This window comes from Equus asinus, chromosome 8 (genome assembly GCF_041296235.1).
Source record: "Equus asinus isolate D_3611 breed Donkey chromosome 8, EquAss-T2T_v2, whole genome shotgun sequence".
In the NCBI taxonomy this organism is placed as follows: Eukaryota; Metazoa; Chordata; class Mammalia; order Perissodactyla; family Equidae; genus Equus; species Equus asinus.
In genome coordinates, this window is record NC_091797.1 from 78,963,810 (window position 1) to 78,982,789 (window position 18,980).

Genomic DNA, 18,980 nt, shown 5'->3' on the forward strand with positions numbered 1-18,980 from the left:
TTGACACAATGATGTCCTTTATAGAATTTTTTCCCCTTCACTATAGGATCCAGTTGTGTTTAGTTGTTAGGTCTCCTTAATCTGGAATATTTCTACAGCGTTTCTTTGTTATGATAGTGATTTTTTTGGAGAATACACCTCCTCCCCTCCCCTTTTAAAATAGAAGATTTCTCATTTTGGATTTGTCTGATGTTTCGTCATTATAAGATTTAGCATTCTCAGTCACGGGGCTCCATAGGTGACATTGTGTATTCTTGGGTGTCACGTTTGGAGGTACATGATGTCCATTCATCACGTTCATCATCCTCAGTGAGCACCTGGTCAAGAGTGTGTCCAGTTTCTCCATTGTGTAATTACTATTTTCTCCCTTTGTAGCTAATAAGCAGTTGATGGGGAGATAGTCTAAGACCATGCAGATATCCTCCTTGTCCTATGACAGTTTCTGTCTAGATTTAGCCTCCGTTGATGATTCTTGTCTTATCCGATCTTTGCTACGATGCTTGCTAACTGCCGATCGGAAGTGTTTAGAGCTATCCTTCAGCTGTGTACAGCAGTAGTTTTTTTTTAAACAGATATTGAAATGTTTTTTACACACTTTGAGATATTTTTTTCCAAATTAAATTTCAAATTGTGAAAACAAAACTGTGCCTTATCCTCAACTTTTTTCAATCCGAGTAATTAGGAAGGGAAGGAGAATCTAGTATTTTATGTTTTTTTTTGTGCTAGGATAGCTGGGCTTATTTGATGTTTAGAAAAATGCAACTCACATTAGTAAATAAAAAATATATATTTCTTTAAAATATGTATGCTTATTGGCTTTATTGAAGGGAGAAACAAATTCAGAATATAGGTGTGATCTTTTTTTTAAATGCCCCTAATAGAAAAGAAATTAGATTTCCTTCTGACTCATCAATTGAACCAAGCTTAAAGCTAAACAGTCTATATCCTACCGTAACCCTGGTTGAATGGTTGCTGAACTTTGTAGACGTGTTTATGACTTTGGTTCTTTACTTCCCATCTAGTATGATAGAACTTTCCAGTTATATCAGTTTACATATAAAATTTTGTTGCTTTAAATGGGGACTGTTTAAAGGGCTATGCAGTGTGGTCTACTTTTGCTGGTTGTAGTGGAGAAAGAACTCTGAGCAGCTGTTTTTTTTTTAAATCTGCATTTGTTACTGTGATTACCAACACCTGCATGTTTACACGTGAAGGGCACAGAACAGCGCTGGATGAAGTGCTGTAGGGGGACCAGTGTGGTAACAGAGAGGAAGAGAAATAGACCCCAAAGTCTCCCCACTGCTGTTAACTTAGTTACAGTATCAAAATTGGGCCTTTCCAAAGCCATAGGGGCTCTGGGGCAAGTTTCTGGATTATGCTCGAGTGCCCTGGACCTTCGCTTTGGAAAGGCAGTAGCATACAGATAGGGGAACCATCCTCAGCACCACAAATCGGGTAGGAATCGACTGAGTACTAGAAATAATCAACTCTCCCCCCAAATAAAGAGCTGGCGGGGCCAGTTTAAAGAGAGCCTGTGCCTCCTCCTGACCATGTAGGAGTCATCTTTACAGCCTCCTGTGACACCGCCTAGTTCAAATGGGGACTGTGGCTGTGGGAGAGAGCAGTGACGGGGGCTCACCGCGCCTCTCTTCTCCTTCCCTTTTAGCCGCAGATAATTATTAAGGAATAACGTGTTAGCCCCTTTGCTGGGGGCTGGCGGTGCACATTGGTGAAGAAACGGACAGCTTCTCTACCCTCAGGAAGCTGCCAGTCTAGCCTCTCAGCTGGCCGTTGTAGAAATGTGGGAGGAGACTCTATGTCGGTATCACCCGGCGGAGCACGTGGTGCATCCAGAAGGTAGGATGGGGGGATCTGACTGGCGAGAAGCACATGCAAAGGCCACAGGGGGACACAAGGCAGACGGAGAGGTCACCAGAACAGGGGAATCAAGTAGGGACCACACCTTGCAGGGTCCTGTTAAAGTCTGTGACTTTATTGTAAGTATTTAATTTTGACTAAAAATGAAATTCCTAGTTCCAAAGGTGAAACTCTAAGGGCTGATTCTTTGCTAAGCGTTTTATAGATATTAGTTTATTTCCATCTTGCAACAGTTCTATGAATTAAGTTTTTCCAAGCATAGCAAGAAATCCAGAAGCCATAAAGGAAAAATCTGATAAATGTAACCATGCCAAGCTGAACTTCTGTGGGGAAAAAAATACCGCAGAGTAAAAAGGGAAAAAAGCCAAGACAAATATTTGCCACATATATAATAAAGAATCATTTTCTGGTTATACAGGAGCTCCCTATAAATCAATAAAAAAAATTCCAATAGAAAATGAACAATGGCAAACTGTTAACTCACAGAGAAGGAAAAAAAGTGGTCTGAAAACATGAAAAAATGCTCAGTCTCACATAGAAATGCAAACTAGGTACCATTTTCTGTAAATCAGGTAGACCAGGATGAAAAAGTTTGGTAACATATGTAGTGTTGGCAAAAGTGAAAGGAAACAAGGGCTTTTCACACTCAATTTATGGGAGTTAAAACTGATGCCTTCTTTTGAGTACAGTTTGGGAAAGTCGTCAGAGTTAAAAATCTCTTGACGAAGCAGTTTTCTTTCTTTCTTTCTTTTTTTGCTGAGGAAGATTAGCCCTAAGCTAACATCTGTTGCCAATCTTCCTTGTTCTTTGCTTGAGGAAGATTAGCTCTGAGCTAACATCTGTGCCAGTCTTCCTCTATTTTGTATGTGGGATGCTGCCACAGCGCGACTGATGAGTTGTGTAGGTCCACATCTGGGACCTGAACCTGCAAACCTGGGCTGCCGAAGCAGAAGGCGCTGAACTTAACCACTGTGCAATGGGGGCTGGCCCCAGCAATTGTATTTTTGAAAATTTAGTGTATAGATATACTTGGAAAAATGTGTAAAGATGATTGTAAAGGATGTATTCTGCTGCAATATTTGTAAATAAAACCTAGGAATAATATAAATGTCCTATAATAGGGATCAAATTATGGATTGTACATTCTTACAGTGGAATATTGTATAACCACTAAAAAGAATGTACTGATATAGAAAGATCTTCACACTGTAGTAATTGAAAAAATTGGGGTGTAGATCAGGAGAATTCTGTGTGTGTGTTTCACACAGGCAGGCAGGGAGGGAGTAGTGTGTTTGCACACATGCACATGTAGGTAAGTAGATGTCTGTATATGCATGAGACATTTCTTTTTTTAAAAAATTTTTTATTGAGTTAATGATAGGTTACAATCTTGTGAAATTTCAGTTGTACATTGTTGTCTGTCAGTCGTGTTGTAGGTGCAACCCTTCATCCTTTGTGCCCACTCCCCACCCCCCCTTTCCCCTGGTAGCCACTAATCTGTTCTCTTTGTCCACATGTTTAAATTCCTCATATGAGTGGAGTCATACAGAGATTGTCCTTCTCTATCTGGCTTATTTCACTTAACATAATTCCCTCGAGGTCCATCCATGTTGTTGCAAATGGGACGATTTTGTTCTTTTTTACGGCTGAGTAGTATTCCATTGTATATGTACACCACATCTTTTTTATCCACTCATCTGTTGATGGGCACTTAGGTTGCTTCCACATCTTGGTGATTGTAAATAATGCTGCAGTGAACATTGGGGTGCATGGGACTTTTGGAATTGCTGACTTCAAGCTCTTTGGATAGATACCCAGTAATGGGATAGCTGGATCATATGGTAGTTCTATTTTTAATTTTTTGAGGAATCTCCATACTGTTTTCCATAGTGGCTGCACCAGTTTGCATTCCCACCAGCAGTGTATGAGGGTTCCTTTTTCTCCACAAGCTCTCCAACATTTGTTACTATTTGTTTTAGTTATTTTTGTCATTCTAATGGGTGTAAGGTGATATCTTAGTGTAGTTTTGATTTGCATTTCCCTGATGATCAGCGATGATGAACATCTTTTCATGTGCCTATTGGCCATCTGTATATCTCCTTTGGAGAAATGTCCGTTCATGTCTCCTGCCCATTTTTTGATCGGGTTGTTTAATTTTTTGTTGTTGAGTTGTGTGAGTTCTTTATATATTATGGATATTAAACCTTTGTCGGATGTATTACTTCCAAATATTTTTTCCCAGTTAGTGGGTTGTTTTTTTGTTTCAATCCTGTTTTCCCTTGCCTTGAAGAAGCTCTTTAGTCTGATGAAGTCTCATTTGTTTATTCTTTCTGTTTCTCTTGTCTGAGAAGACATGGTGTCCGAAAAGATCCTTTTAATACTGATGGCATGAGACATTTCTTAAAGGTTAAGAAACTAACTGTAGTTGATTCTGACGAGTGCAACTGGAAGTCTAGGGAAGCTTGGGCTTTTTCTTTGGCTTTTGTACCCATCTGTGCTATTAAAATAAATGAATTAAAAAGATTTTAGAAAGTTTATATTTGTCTTCTCAAAAGATCCAAAAGGACATTGACTCTATAAAAAATTAGAGCAGCCTGAAGTAGCTGGCTGAGATAAGGCAAGATGAAACGGGAACAAAAAACAGGGTAACCAATAAAAAGATCTTGATAGAAGCAGCACATAGTGCACTTGAGGCTGCCATCACAGTGGTGAGGAGGAGGACAAACCTGAGAAATTCTTTTAGAACCTACTTTTAAAACAGAAAGAAGAGATGACAGTGGTGACAGTAAGGGAACAGGTCTGCAGACAGATCGTGGGGCCCAGGCTGCATGACTGGTGTTTAAAAATGAAGCAGTTGTGAGCCTGCAGTGTTTCATTTAATGAAGACTAACGATGGATGAAGTCAGACGTTGAGAGAGAGCAACACTTCACCTTCCACGGACGGGAGACAAAAATTGTTTTCTTTTCGTTCACTTCGTTAACCCAGTAATTGTGGGTTTAAGGATATTTTTGAAATACAATATAACCATCCTTCTAAATTTAAAATAATTAGAATCTTATTAGAATTAGGAACAGTGTGTCTCCCTTCCATATCATGGAAGTCTCTGTCTTTGTCTGGTAGAAGTGTTCTATTTGCTTCATGAAAGGAAGTAGTAAGGTTTCCTTTCTTTTTGATTCTCTGGAATAATTTATAGAGCATTAGGATTATCTAGTCTTTGAAAGTTTGGTAGAATTCCATTTTAAAACCATCTGGGCCCTGTGCTTTTCCGTGGAATAGTTTTTAAACTTCTTTCTCTATTTTTCTATTGAAACTGATTTGCCTAAGTTTTCTTTCTCATGAGTCAATTTTGGTAGTCTGTATTTCCCTGGAAAATTATCCGTTTCACCTAGATTTTCTTATTTGCACAGCAGTCTGCAAAATGGTCTCTTATTCTTTTGAAATTTCTTCTGTTTCAGTGGTTATTTCCCCCGGTCATATCTTATTTTGTGTATTTGTGATTTCTCTAGTTTTTTCCCCCAATATTAACTAATAGTTTGTCTATTCTGTTAATTAGAGAAAGAAGGATTTTTATTTATTAATTGGGTCTACTATTTTTTCTTTGATTTTTGCTTTTATCTTTATAAAGTATATTTCCTTTCTTGTGCTCCTTTGTCCTTTTTCTAGTTCGTTTTTGAGCTGGGATTTTGTTTTTAATCTTCCATATTTTTAATTAACGTTAGTGTTTGGTGTAGTGAATTTTCCTCTGATGACTCCATTAGACATATCCCAGAGATACTGATGTGTAGTGTTTTCATGGCCATTATTTCTTACAAATTGTGTAATTTAAGTGTGTGTTTCCCCTTTTACCCAAGAGTTGTTTAATGGAAGTTTTTAAAATTTCCAGGTGGAAGGGCCTTTCTGTTTTTTGATCTTGTTAGTTAAGTTCAGTTTTATTGCGTTATAGTATTGTATTATGTAATATTTCTACTTTATGGAAGTTATTGTCTTCTTTGTGACCTAATATATATGATCAGTTTTTATGTAGATGCTCTGGACACTTGAGAAAAATGTATATTTTCTCTTATCAAAGTGTGGAGTTCAATATATGCTCCTAAGATTTCCCCTATTCCGTTGTTTAGATTTTCTATCTCCTCACCTGTTTTTTTGTCCATTTGATCTCTCTGCTATTGAATGTGGTGTATTGAAGTCTTTTATTATTAGTGTTTCTATCTATGTTTCCTTGAACCTCCTGTAGTTTTTGCTTCATAAAAGGGTTGCTGTGCTGTTTGGTATGTAAATGTTTATAAGTGTTGTATCTTCACTATGGGTGACCGATTTCTTTTAGTAGATAACAAACATTCATATTTATTGTTATGACTGGTGAGTTTGGTATCAACTCTATCGCACTGTTTTATAATTACATGTATTGTGTTTTCTTTGCATTGTTCCTCACAAGATGTGTATTCTGTACTTTTTTGTTGAGAACAGTTTTTGGGGGGTATTTAGGAAGGTTTGTATTTTTGTTGTACACCTTTTGGGTTGTCCTTAGTCCTCTGTTTTCTTATTTAACTTGTATTATCTGGCTCATCAGATTTTTTCATTATCCTTTAACACCATCTGTTGCCTATTTCCTATACAGCAGTGAGTTTTTTCTATTTTCCTTGCCCTTTTCCCACTTTCTAGTTGCAATATTTCTACTTTGTCACCATATATAACTGTTGTACATTAGTTTTCTACCCTCATTCTCATCTTTGTTTTAGTCTTACACGTACTTTTATATATTCTTAAATACTCACTATCAGTTATTTGGTGGATATTTCTTATCATTCAGTTAGATGAAGCTTACCCTCTAGTGGATCCGTCAGGGAAGACTGGGAAGTGCAGCCTCCCCTTAGTTCTTGTATGTCGAAACCTGCTTTTTATGGCTTTGGTAGTTGAAGGATAACTTGGCTGCATATAAAATTCTTGGTTTATACTTTCTTTGATTGAGTTTTTAAAAATACTAGTCCATTTGTCAACTTGCTTAGTATGTTGCCTTTGAAAAGTCTGATGCTAATCTAAGTTTTTTTCCTCTAGTAAGTTATTTAATTGTTTTTCCTGGAGGCCTTGAGAATTTTTTTTCCCTTTGTCTTTGAAGTCTAATAGTTTCATTAGAACATGTGTCTGGGTGGTTGTCCTGTCTTCATTTTCCCAAGTACCTGGTTGGCCCGTTCAGTATATAGATTCACATCTTATTTTATTTGTTTTTTCAATTTAGTTTTAAATGTTAGTTCTGTTCCATTGTTTTGTTTTTCTGATTTGCGAGTTATATGTATGTTTTTTCTTTTTTGCCTGTCTTTGATGTTAACCACTTTCTCTCAGATCCTTTTTACTTCTTTCTTCATAATATTTTTATTCTCTTGGTAGTTTTCCTGCCTTTCTTCAATGCCATTTATTAAATTTCCTTTTGAGCCTGTCTTCCTTGGGCACCTTGTAGTTCAGTCTTCATTTCTCATATGATTTTGGTTTTTTTCTTTCTTCTCCTGAGTTCAATCAACTCCTTTTTCATTTCTTCCTGCTTTTTTGTCCGTTTCTGTTAACTTTTAAATTTCTTATTCAGAGTGTTTTTTTTATATCCCAAAATGCTTGTTCAAGTATATTTCATTCAGATTGGAGTGTTGTCTAATAGCTTTCTTCGGCTCTGTGGTTGTTTATCTGGGGGTAATTTTCACCAGCTGAGATGTGTGACTCTTGTTTTTTTTTTTTGTAGTATCCTTATATAAATTTACTTTTTTTCCTATTCATTTTGTGGATCTTAAGTGTTTTACAGATTCCTAATTCAATGGCATCTTCTTCTTTCAGTATAGAAAAGTCCAGGATTTTTAGTGGATTTGTGTATGTATGTTTATGGTGGGGGGAGTTTATTTGTCCTTTCATTTCTTTTTTTTTTGGGAGTACCCTAAATTGCTCCCTTCTTCCCTTCCTTTTTGTCACCTGATTGCCCGATGGAGCCTCTGTGTTTTTGGCCTTTTTCTTTCCCAGAGACCATGCATTTTAACGCTGCCCCTGGGTCACGTTCTTTCCCTGTAAACAGGGCTCTGACCTACCAGGGAACGTTTTCAGTATTTTCACACTTAGGGTCGATTTTCTTTTTCTGCTGGTGGTTGTCGAGCAATTTTAGGCCTTCCACTAGCTCCTTTGCCACTAGATCTCTCTGCGTGTAGTTTTTCTCAGAAAAACTTGGCACAAAGGCTTGCAGTAGGAGGATGACAGACCCCTAACTGAGATTTGGTGTGTTTTCTTTTTTAACTTACAGGTAATTTGGAAGTTTGGACATTTTCCATCTTCTACATATGTTGAGGGTGTGGTTTTCATGTAGTTTTGTTTGTTATTTGTTTTTTGTTATTCTGTATTGTTTTTGAAGGATATGTGGGGAGACGTGGATTTAGGCAGTCACCCTTGTTTTTGGCTACTGTGAAGGCCAGGCACTGTTCTAGACACTTTGTAAATATTAACTCATTTTATCTGCTCAACAACCCTATGACATAGTGTTCTTACTATTCTTCTTTTATAGATGAGTTGACAGAGTGGTTAAATAACTAACTCAGGGTCCCACAGAGCTCAGATGTAACCCAAAGCAATCTGCTCCAGAGTCCATGCTCCTACCCATAAGGCTTTGCTACCACATGCCGGTGATTCCCAGCCTTTTCACCCCTGGAGAGTCTTTCTCCCTTTTTTTGTTTGCTAAGGAAGATTTGCCCTGAGTTAACATTCGTGCCAGTCTTCCTCTGTTTTGTATGTGGGTCACCACCACAGCATGGCTGCCAATGAGTGGTGTAGGTCAGCGCCCAGGAACCAAAACCCAGACTGCTGAAGCAGAGCACCTGAACTCAACCACTAGGCCGTGGGGCTGGCCGCTCTCTCCTTTTTTTTTTTAAACCATAAACATATATTCTGAAAAAATTTGTTCTAAGCCTGTATTTATTACATAATAATTAGTTTTCCCATTTTTGTTTCTTCATATAAGGAATATATGCCACTCAGCTTCAGACCACCACACCAAGTAACATAATTGCCTTGCAGCCAAAAGCAAAAAAATTTAACATTTTAATTAGCTTATGTAGGTAGACAAATTGAGGGTTAATGTAATATTTCATTATACTTTTTGACAAGTTATGAATAATGGGAAACCCTCTATTACTGCTTTTTGATTCCCTAGGGCTCTCGCGACTCAGATGGGAACCATAGATCAAACAAGCTGTGGACGAGATTTAAAAGGAGATGAGTAGTTTAAATAATCATACTGAATGCAAAAGTATTGGATGCTGGATTGATAGGTACCAAATAAAGTGAGGCTGAGTTTTCCCTGGGCAAAGTTGTCTCTGGATCTTCTGACAGGCTCTCAGAGGGAATAAAAAGCAGACTAATATTTTTTCCTTTTGATCTGAGCCTTGTGATTTTTCTCTAGGACAATCAGAATGCTGTTTAGATTTCCTGTAAAATTCTAGTAAGATGCTGTAGGAAAAATTAAAAATAAAATAAATTTCAGTTAATGTAAACAACAGGAATGTTAATACTGCATCTAGATTCTTGTTTTTTTCTGATTATTTCCTGTCAGAACAATCCTACATTTATTATTATCATTTTCAATAATAATATCTAACATTTAGTGGTTAATGTGTACCAGAAACTCGGATGATAAAGCATCTCAAATTTGACACGTGCTAAATCTAACACTTGTTTTTCCTGTCTCCACCCTTTTTGCATCTCTGTCCATGGTACCTCCAACTTTCCAGTTGGCTAGGCCCCAAACCTAGGAGTGTTCTTACTCCTTTCTTTCTTTCTCATCCCATATGTAATCTGTTAGGAAATCCTCTTGGCTACCGTTAAAACACTCCTAGTTGGACTATTTGTCATGACTCCTTCTGCTGCCACCTCGGTCCTTGGCACCATATGTTTTGCCTGGGTTAGCACAGTAGCTTTCTTAACTGACCTGTGTGCTTCTATCCTTGCACAGTAGCTTGAAAGATGATTTTTAAATATAAATCAGATTGTGTTGTTCCTCTATCTAAAACCCTCCAGTGCTTTCCCATTTTACAAAAAATAAAGGCTGAAGTTTTTCCAGTGTCCTCTGAGGCCCTCCATCATCTGACTTGTCGTTGCCTCGCTGGTCTCATCTCCTGCTTCTCCGTCCTCTACCAGTTCAGCTCTAACCACACTGGCTTCTTGTGTTTTTGAGCATGTCAAATATGGTCCACACCTGTGCCCTTGATCTTATTCCTCCTTGTGCATGCTGTGTTCCTCTCCTATATAGGGCATGTACTGCATAATGATGCCTCAGTCAAAGACAGACTGCATATTTGACGGCGGTCCCATAAGATTAGTACCACGTAGCCTAGGTGTGTAGTAGGCTGTACCATCTAGGTTTGTGTAAGTGCACTCTGCGATGTTTATACAACGACAAAATCGCCTAATGACACATTTCTCAGAAAGTATCCCCGTGGTTAAGTGAGGCATGGCTGTATATCTGCATGTTGCTGCCTCGCTTCACCCGGGTCTGATCCAATGCTGCCTTACCAGGAGGGCCCTCCCCAACCTCCCTGTGTGAATAGCATCCACCTCTCTCTCCCCACGCTTGTATTCCCCTCACCCTGCCTTAGTCCTCTTTGTAGCATTTATTACCATCTGACATTTTATTTATTTTCTTTTGTTATTTTCTATCTCCTCCATTATAAAGAAAGCTTCTTGAGGGCAGGGACCTTCTCTTAGCTGCTATGTCCTCAGTGCCTAGGTACCTTGTCTGTCATAGTTGCTCCGTAGGTGTTTGTTGAATGACTGAATTTAGTAAGCCTTCTCTTTTATTGTCTCAGTTTCTTCTTTTTTTAAAATAGCTTTAATGAGATATAATTCACCCATTTAAAGTATACAGTTCAATGGTTTTTAGTATATTCACATACTGCAACAATCACTACAATTTTCAGACATTTTTATCACCTCGAAAAGGAAACCTCTTACCCATTAGCTATCCCCCCTTTCTGAGCAAACACTAGTCTACTTTCTTTCTTTCTTTTTTTTTTTGAGGAAGATTAGCCCTGAGCTAACATCTGCCAATCCCCCTCTTTTTGCTGAGGAAGACTGGCCCTGAGCTAACATCCATGCCCATTTTTGCCTACCACAGCATGGCTTGTCAAGTGGTGCCATGTCTACACCCGGGATCCGAACCAGCGAACCCCGGGCTGCCAAAGTGGAACATGTGCACTTAACCGCTGCACCACCGGGCTGGCCCTCAGTTTATTCTTAAAATGAACCTAAGAATTATCATTTCCATCTTGAGGAATCTGAGATGGAAAGAACTTGCCCAGGTCACAGAGCTAGTAAGTGGTAGAGCCCGGATGTGCAACTAGGTCTGTGTGATCAGAGCCCTGACCATAACTTTGTACGGCTCACCAGGTCCTTAATGCAGTTTGTGACAGCTCTTCATCCTGGCATCTCTCTCTCCTTCACTGTGGTAAAGCTCTTTAATTGGGCCAATATTTGTCGAGAAGTCTTTTAAAAGTTCATTTGATTGTCAGTACCAGAGCTCTACATTTAACATTGACTTCTGTTCCCTGGAGCGTTGAATTAGCCTAGTAAGGTCCAGGATAATTTGACTTTGGAAATTATTATTCTTACCACAAATCTTGGTGACTTTTGGAATCCATGAGGGAAATGTTGCTGGAAACTAGAGAGGATGAAGCAAATGCCATCCACAGTGGACTTTGTATGTTTTCCAAAACTTTTTATTTTGAAATAATTTCAAATTTATGCAAATGTTGCAAGAATAGTACAAAGAGCATCTGTGTACTTTTCATCCAGATGTACCCATTAACATTGTACCACATTTGCCTTCTCTTTCTCTCTCTCTCTATATGTATACACATACACACACTGTATATATAATTTTATTCTAAACCATGTGAGAGTAAGTTGCAGGCTATGATGTCTTATTATTCCAAAATACTTCAGTCTGTATTTACTAAAAACAAGGACAACCACACACATTATCACAGTACACTCATTGAAATCAGCAAATTTACATTATAACAGTACTATCATCAAATTCCTAGCCCTCTTTCAAATTGTTTCTGTAATGTCGTTTATAGCAAAAGACAGAACAAACAACAAGAAAAACCCTTCTTTTCCCCTTTGCCTCCTTTCCCTCGGGTTCCTGATACGGTCCAGAAAGAATCATGTATTGTATTACTTGTGTCTTGTTACTGTTACTGGCCTGTAATCTGGAAAGTTCTTTGATCCCCCCCCTTTTTTCATGGTTTTGACATTTTTGAAGAGTACATGTCGGTTAGTTTGTTGAATGTCACTCATTTTGAGTTTGTCTGATGTTCCTCGTAATTAGATTAGGTAATGCATTTTTGGCAGGAATGTCACAGAAATGACATTCTTCTTCTCAGTGCACGATGTCAGAAGGCACATGATGTCAGTTTAACCCATAACTGGTCATGTTGACTTTTATCAGCTGGTTAAGATAGTATCTTCAGATTCTTCACTGTGAAGTTCGTTGGTATTTTTTACTTCTTAGTTAACAAGCAATTAATGAGCATTTTGTGGGGAGGTACTCTGAGTTGCTGTAAACATCCTGTCGCTCCTGAAATGTTCACCCACTAGTTTTAGCATCCATTGGTGAGTCTTTTTTTAAATTATTTTATTGAGGTCATGATGTTTGGCTTATAACATGTAAATTTCAGGTATATGTGTCTGTATTTCAGTTTCTGTATAGACTGCATCGTGTTCATCACCAACAGTCCAGTTTTCCTCTGTCACCATCCGTTGATGATTCTTGCCTGAACTATTAATATGGTGGTTGCCAAATGGGCATTTTTGAGTTCTGTTATTCCTTCTGTATTTATTATATGTGATTCTTTGTGATTCTACTACAAAGAGCTTTCCCTTTCTCCCCATGTATTTTATTTATTGTGGCTAAATATATATAATATAAAACTTATCATTTTAACAGTTTTTAAGTGTATAATTCTGTGGCATTAAGCACATTCACGTTTTTGTGCAATTGTCACCGCTGTCCATCTCCAGAACATCTTCACCTTCCCAACTGAAACTCTGTCCTCATTAATCAGTAACGCCCCATTGCCCTTCCCCCAGGCCCTGGCACCCACTGTTCTGTTTTCTGTCTCTATAAATTTGACTACCCTAGGTACCTCACGTAAGTAGAACCATACAGTATTTGACCTTTTGTGACTGGCTTGTTTCACTTAGCATAATGTCTTCAAAATTCATCCACGGTGTAGCATATGTCAGAATTCACTTCCTTTTTAAGGATGAATAATATTCCGTTGATTTATATAATCATATTTTGGTTATCCATTTATCTTTGATGGACACTTGGGTGGCTTCCACCTTTTTTGGCTATTGTGAAAATGCTGCTATGAACATGGGTGTGCTCATATCTATTTGAGTCCCTACTTTCGGTATTTTTGGGTATGTACTCAGAAGTGGAATTTCTGGATCATATGACAATTCCATGTTTAATGTTTTGAGGAACTTTAATTTTTTTTGTATGTGTGTGAGGAAGATTTGCCCTGAGCTAACGTCTGTTCCCAGTCCTCCTCTTTTTTCACTTGAGGAAGATTAGCCCTAAGCTAACATCTATGCCAGTCTTCCTCTATTTTTTTTATATGGGATACCTCCACAGCATGGCTGATGAGTGGAGTAGTTCTGCACCCGGGATCTGAACCCACAAACCTGGACCACCGAGGTGGAGCGTGTGGAGCTTAAACCACTTGGCCCCTGGGGCTGGCCCCTTGAGGAACCTTAGTTTTTAAAAATTAGTATCTGTATGGACTCTTGATTTCCTATTTTATTCAATGGGTTATAATCCGTTACTATCACTGTTTATTTTGAGGTACAAATTGTCCCTAATTTGGCCAGTAGGAGGCCTTCAAGCTGGCTCCTGGATCCTTGTGACATGCCCTCATTAGCGCTCTTTCGTACTGTGGCACAGTAAGATGTTCCAAGCTCATCTTGCTCTTACTGCCCCCGCCCTGTAATCGACTGTTTGTCCAAGGAGCTCAGTTCCTTTTTTTGGAGAACAGTATTTAGAAACCAAGAAGGGTGATGGGTATGCTGACTGCTCCTGGGGTGTCATTGCTTCCAGGCTGTTTCAGAAGAGAGAGTGAGCAAATGTGAATGTGTGTGTGCATGTATACTTACACACACATACACAGAAACATACATCCGCATTTATTTCTCTATATGTCTATGTCCGTATGCATATTAAAATCTAGAGTTTGCATCGATACCTCCAATTTCAGTCTGACACCCCAGGATTGAGTCTGGCTTTTCCCTCTCCATGTTTGTACTTCCCTCTCCACCAGTGGGAAACCTGGCTCCCATTGTCCTCAGGGTGATCACTTATTTATTAAGTGGCCTACTTATTTATTTACTTACCTACTTATTTGCTCAGTCCCACTCCGCGTGCTCGATCTCCTAACCATGTGGGCTCTCTTTTTGGGCCTGACCCCACCAAGTGCACTGGTTTAATATCCATACCGCCAGCCCCAGTCCCACCACCTGTGCCGCGAGCCCCACCTATTGTGCTAGCAGGATCCCAGACCCTCCCCAAGAGGAAGGCAAGGAGCGGGCGGTGACCAAGGAGAAGAGAGGGAAGGGCAGGGAGGTCTGGATTTGTATTTTTACTAGTCACTCATGGGCATTTTAGCTATGATGGTATGGAAAGTGGTGCTAACAATCATTTGTTTTTCATTGCTCTCTCTCTCTCAAGATGGTTTCACCCGAACATTACTGGCGTGGAGGCAGAAAACCTACTGTTGACAAGAGGAGTTGATGGCAGTTTTTTGGCAAGGCCCAGTAAGAGTAACCCTGGAGACTTCACACTTTCCGTTAGGTAAGTTGGAAGTGAGAGAATCCTGCTAGTGTTTTGCAGGTAGGAAAGGGTGAAACCACATTGGACGGCTTGCTCTTCTCGTTGAGAGTTTGAAGGCTGGCCTTCTGCCCTGTGGTGAGGCCTGGCCCACAGATCTGAAAGGATTCAAGCCTGCTTTCGGGGTTCAGGGCGTGAGAGCGGGAGCCTGGGAATTCAGCTGAGGGGCATGGCGGTGGGCGCTTCTCCTCTTCTGAGAGCCCCCAGGGGTGAGTTGGAGCAGATTATGAGGGCTTAACAGGTGCCTAAGCCATCTGCTGCTTGCTCCTGGTTCCACTCATCCTGACCTGGTTCCCTGCGTTTCTCCTCTCCTTTCTGTTGATTTCTTAATGAGAAAAATACTTGAAGAGTTTCTTCAGATCACTTTTCTTTTTCAAGAAATAAAATGTCACTAAGGCAGTTGTGGTCCCGTTTGTTCCCCTGGCAGTCCCATTCCCCTCCCTCTTTCCCCAGAGGAAACCACCATCAAGAGGTTGGCATGTATCCTTCCTGAACATATTTTTATACTTGTACTGCATTTGTACTATGCATGGGCAAGATAAAGTTGTTTTATGTGTTTTTAAAATTTGCATAAATGGCTTTATAATATAGATATTATTTCTGCAACTACCTTTAAAATTTTTGACTTCTATGCTGGCACATGTAGATCTAATTGTTAATTTTCATGGCTATGTAACGTTTGAACGGTGTGAGCATACTGCCTTTGATCTAGTCTCCTGTTGTTGGACATTTTTAGTTTGTTCTAAATTTTTTTGAACAGTATGTCCCAACAGCCTGTTACGTGTCTCTTCGGGCAGATGGGAGAGAGTTTTTCTAGTAACTGACTTTCTCTTCCATTCCTGTTCTCCATCCTCTAGATCATTCCAGGAGCTAGAACTGAACTGCTTTATGAATTTGCTTTTATTATTATTACTTTTAAATAAAGAAGTAAATAAAATGTGTTCTTGAGGGTTTATTTAGCATTCCTTTGGGACTTGGGAAATCCCTTTCTGGCGTTAGTTTCTCGAGGAGCCACTGTCGTTGGCTTTTACTTCCGTTTTAGCACAAGCGGTGGGTGGAAGCCCGTATGGGTCGTCAGGGCTCATCTCTGCACAGACTTCTGACCTAAAGGTGTGTGACATTTGTGCTGCGAGAGTTTGGCTGGAGGTTATATAACAACAACGGTACGATGATGGTGATGATGATGATAGCAGACGTCACTGAGGACTTGACGTGCACACCAGGCCATTGTGCTAAGCACTCGACACGTATCATTTTATTTAATTTTCCCAACAGCTGTGAATAAACACCGCTGTGATCTTCATTTTACGCGTGAGTAGGCTGAGGCACAGAGGTTAAGTTAGTAAGCCGGTCTCAGAGCTAGTAATTGGCAGAGCCAGGACTACAGAACTCGTGGGTTTCTTTTTGTTTTTCCTCCGCTTTTTATTTTGAGACCTTTCAGACCCATAGAAAAGTTGAAAAATGAATATGGTGAGCATTCACATTCCCTTCACCTGTGAACATTTTGCCGTATTTGCTCTTTCTGAGTGTGTGTTTGTGTATGTATATACTTTTTTTCCTCTGAACCTTTTGAAAATAAGTTGCGGATATGAGGACATTTATTTTTTACATCTAAATACTTCAGTGTGTGTGTCCCATAAATGAGGACATTCTCCTGTATAACTGCAATATCATTACATACAATAAATTTTAACATTGATTCAATAATATTATCTAATATACCATCCATATTCAAGTCCCTCATTATTTTATTTTATTTTTTTCTGCTTTTTCTCCCCAAATCCCCCCAGTATGTAGTTGCATATTTTTTTAGTTGTGGTCCTTCTAGTTGTAGCATGTGGGATGCCACCTCAGCGTGGCCTGATGAGTGGTGCCACGTCCACACCCAGGATCTGAACCGGCGGAACCCTGGGCCACCGAGGTGGAGCGTACAAACTTAACCACTCGGTCACTGGGCCAGGCTCTCCCTCATTATTTTAATAATAGCTTTGAAGTAGTTGAAAACCCCAAACCCCCGGACTAGATTCAGGACCTACTCAAGGGTCATTCATTGCATTTAATTTTTATGTTTCTAGACTCCTTTATTCTGGAACAGCTCCCTCTCCTGCCTTTTTTTCCTGTTTGGGCTTTTTAGCATTGATATTTAGGCCAGTTATTTCATAGGTTGTCCTCCAATCTGGATTTGCTGATGGTTTCCTCTTTTTTTTTTTTTTTTTGGTCAGGAAGATTGGCCCTGAGCTAACGTCTCTTGCCAATCTTCCTCTTTTTGCTTGAGGAAGATTGTCCCTGAGCTAACATATGTGCCAGTCTTCCTCTGTTTTGTGTGTGGGATGCAGCCACAGGATGGCTTGATGAGTGGTGCATAGGTCTGTGCCTGGGATTGGAACCCACATGCCCTGGACCACTGAAGTGGATCGCATGAACTTAACCCCTATGCCACTGGGCCGGCTCTGTGTTTTCCTCATTTTTAGATTCAGAGTAAACATTTTTGGCAAGGATACCACAGAGATGTTGTTAGATCCAGCCCATTATTTCCTGTTAGGAAGGACATAATATCTGTTTGCCCATCTTTTGGTGATATTCAGTTTAATCACTCGGTTAAGGTGCTTACCAGATTTTTCTGTCATAAAAGTGCCTTTTTCCTTTTATAGTTAATAAGTGATCAGTGAGATGATAGTTTGTGAATCGGTGAATATCTTTTTCTCCAACGCATTTTCATTTAATATTTTAGCATATGTTGATGAATTTTGTCCGAATAAATTATTATATTGGCAATTGAAAAATTACTTTTTTTCTAATTCTGTTATTTCTTCTACATTTATTCATTGGCATTCTTCTATAAAGGATGCTCCAACCCCCCCCCTTCCCTTTTTATTTTTGAGTATCGCTGTGGATTCGTGGGTCCTTTTTTTCAATCTAATGCATTGTAATTTATTGGTGTCGTTATTCTTTTTGATGTTCAAGTTGCCCCAGATTTGGCCAGTATGGCTCCTCTATCTTGTTGACATTTCTCCAGTAATCTTTGAATACATCCTTGCTTTCTGGCCCTATGGGATGTTTCAGGCCACTTTTATAGATTTTTCTCCACGCCTGGAATCACTCATTTCTCTCAGGAGCCTTGATTCTTTTGTGGGGAATGGTATTTAGAAACCATGACTTAGATGCTAGGTGTATTTATTGCTTCTAGGCCCTTACGGTAGACAGAGCTGGGAATAAATATTTGTGTATTTAAAACCAATGTTCTTACTGATAGTTCCAGTTCAACCCACCTTTCTTGCCTTTTCCCATTCCGTGTTTGTATTTCCAGTCTGTAGGGAGAAGCTTTGTTCCCAGCAACATCAGTATATGACCTCATTTGGCCAATCCTATAATACAAAATAGTTCCAGAATTACTATACCACTGTCATTTCTAATTACAAACCCGTTAAGTGAAGTTCATGATTTCTTTGGTGTCTTTTTGTTCTTACAATATATCCCACTAAGGGTGTATAATCGGTACTGGAATTAATTTTCTGTGTAGTTATGAACTGACTGCAAAGTTAGGTTCTTTTTTTTCTATTTGTATTCATTTTTTAATGTATTCATCTTGTTTGATCCTTGTTGATTTAATTTTATTTTTTGAATACGTAAAACATTAAGATTTTAAAATCACACTATATAAAAAGGTTTATTCTGAGAAATCTCATTCTTATCCCTCCTTGTACCGTATTTCCATCCATCCCTGTAGGTAACCATTTCCATTCATTTCTAGTTTATCCCTCTGTGTTTCTTTTTGCACATGAAGTAGAATACTAAATATATTTCTTTGTAATTTACTTTTTTCACTCACAGAAATCTTTTAGTGATCTTTCTCATCTTTTTAGTCAGCTGTATAGCATGTAACTTTCTACAGTTCCTTACAGATGGAATTTAGTTGTTGTCAATATTTTACAATGCTGTATAATGCTGTAGAGAATATGATAACATTTTGCATATGTTTTGTGCTTTTGGAGGTCTGTCTGCAGGGTGAATTCCTGGGAGTGAGATAACTGGGGCAGAGAGTAAATGCATAGACAGTAGAGTTTTTCCCAGTTCTCCTCTGCAAGGATTGTATCATTTGGCAATCCCACCACCAGTGTGTGAGGGTGCCTCTCTTTCCACAGCTTCACCACTTGAGTGCTGTCAAGCTTTCCGTTCTCGCCAACCTGATAG

General features: G+C 39.1%; 1 protein-coding gene across 2 annotated transcripts in view; it reads left to right on the top strand.

Moving 5' to 3' along the window:
• The window catches only part of PTPN11 (protein tyrosine phosphatase non-receptor type 11), an 85,220-nt gene that overhangs the window by 9,406 nt on the left and 56,834 nt on the right, over positions 1-18,980 (top strand). For both annotated transcript variants that reach the window (XM_014858639.3, XM_014858640.3), the window contains exon 2: positions 14,631-14,753. In XM_014858639.3, the coding sequence (XP_014714125.1) occupies positions 14,631-14,753 (123 nt within the window). The remainder of the gene's footprint in view (positions 1-14,630; positions 14,754-18,980) is intronic.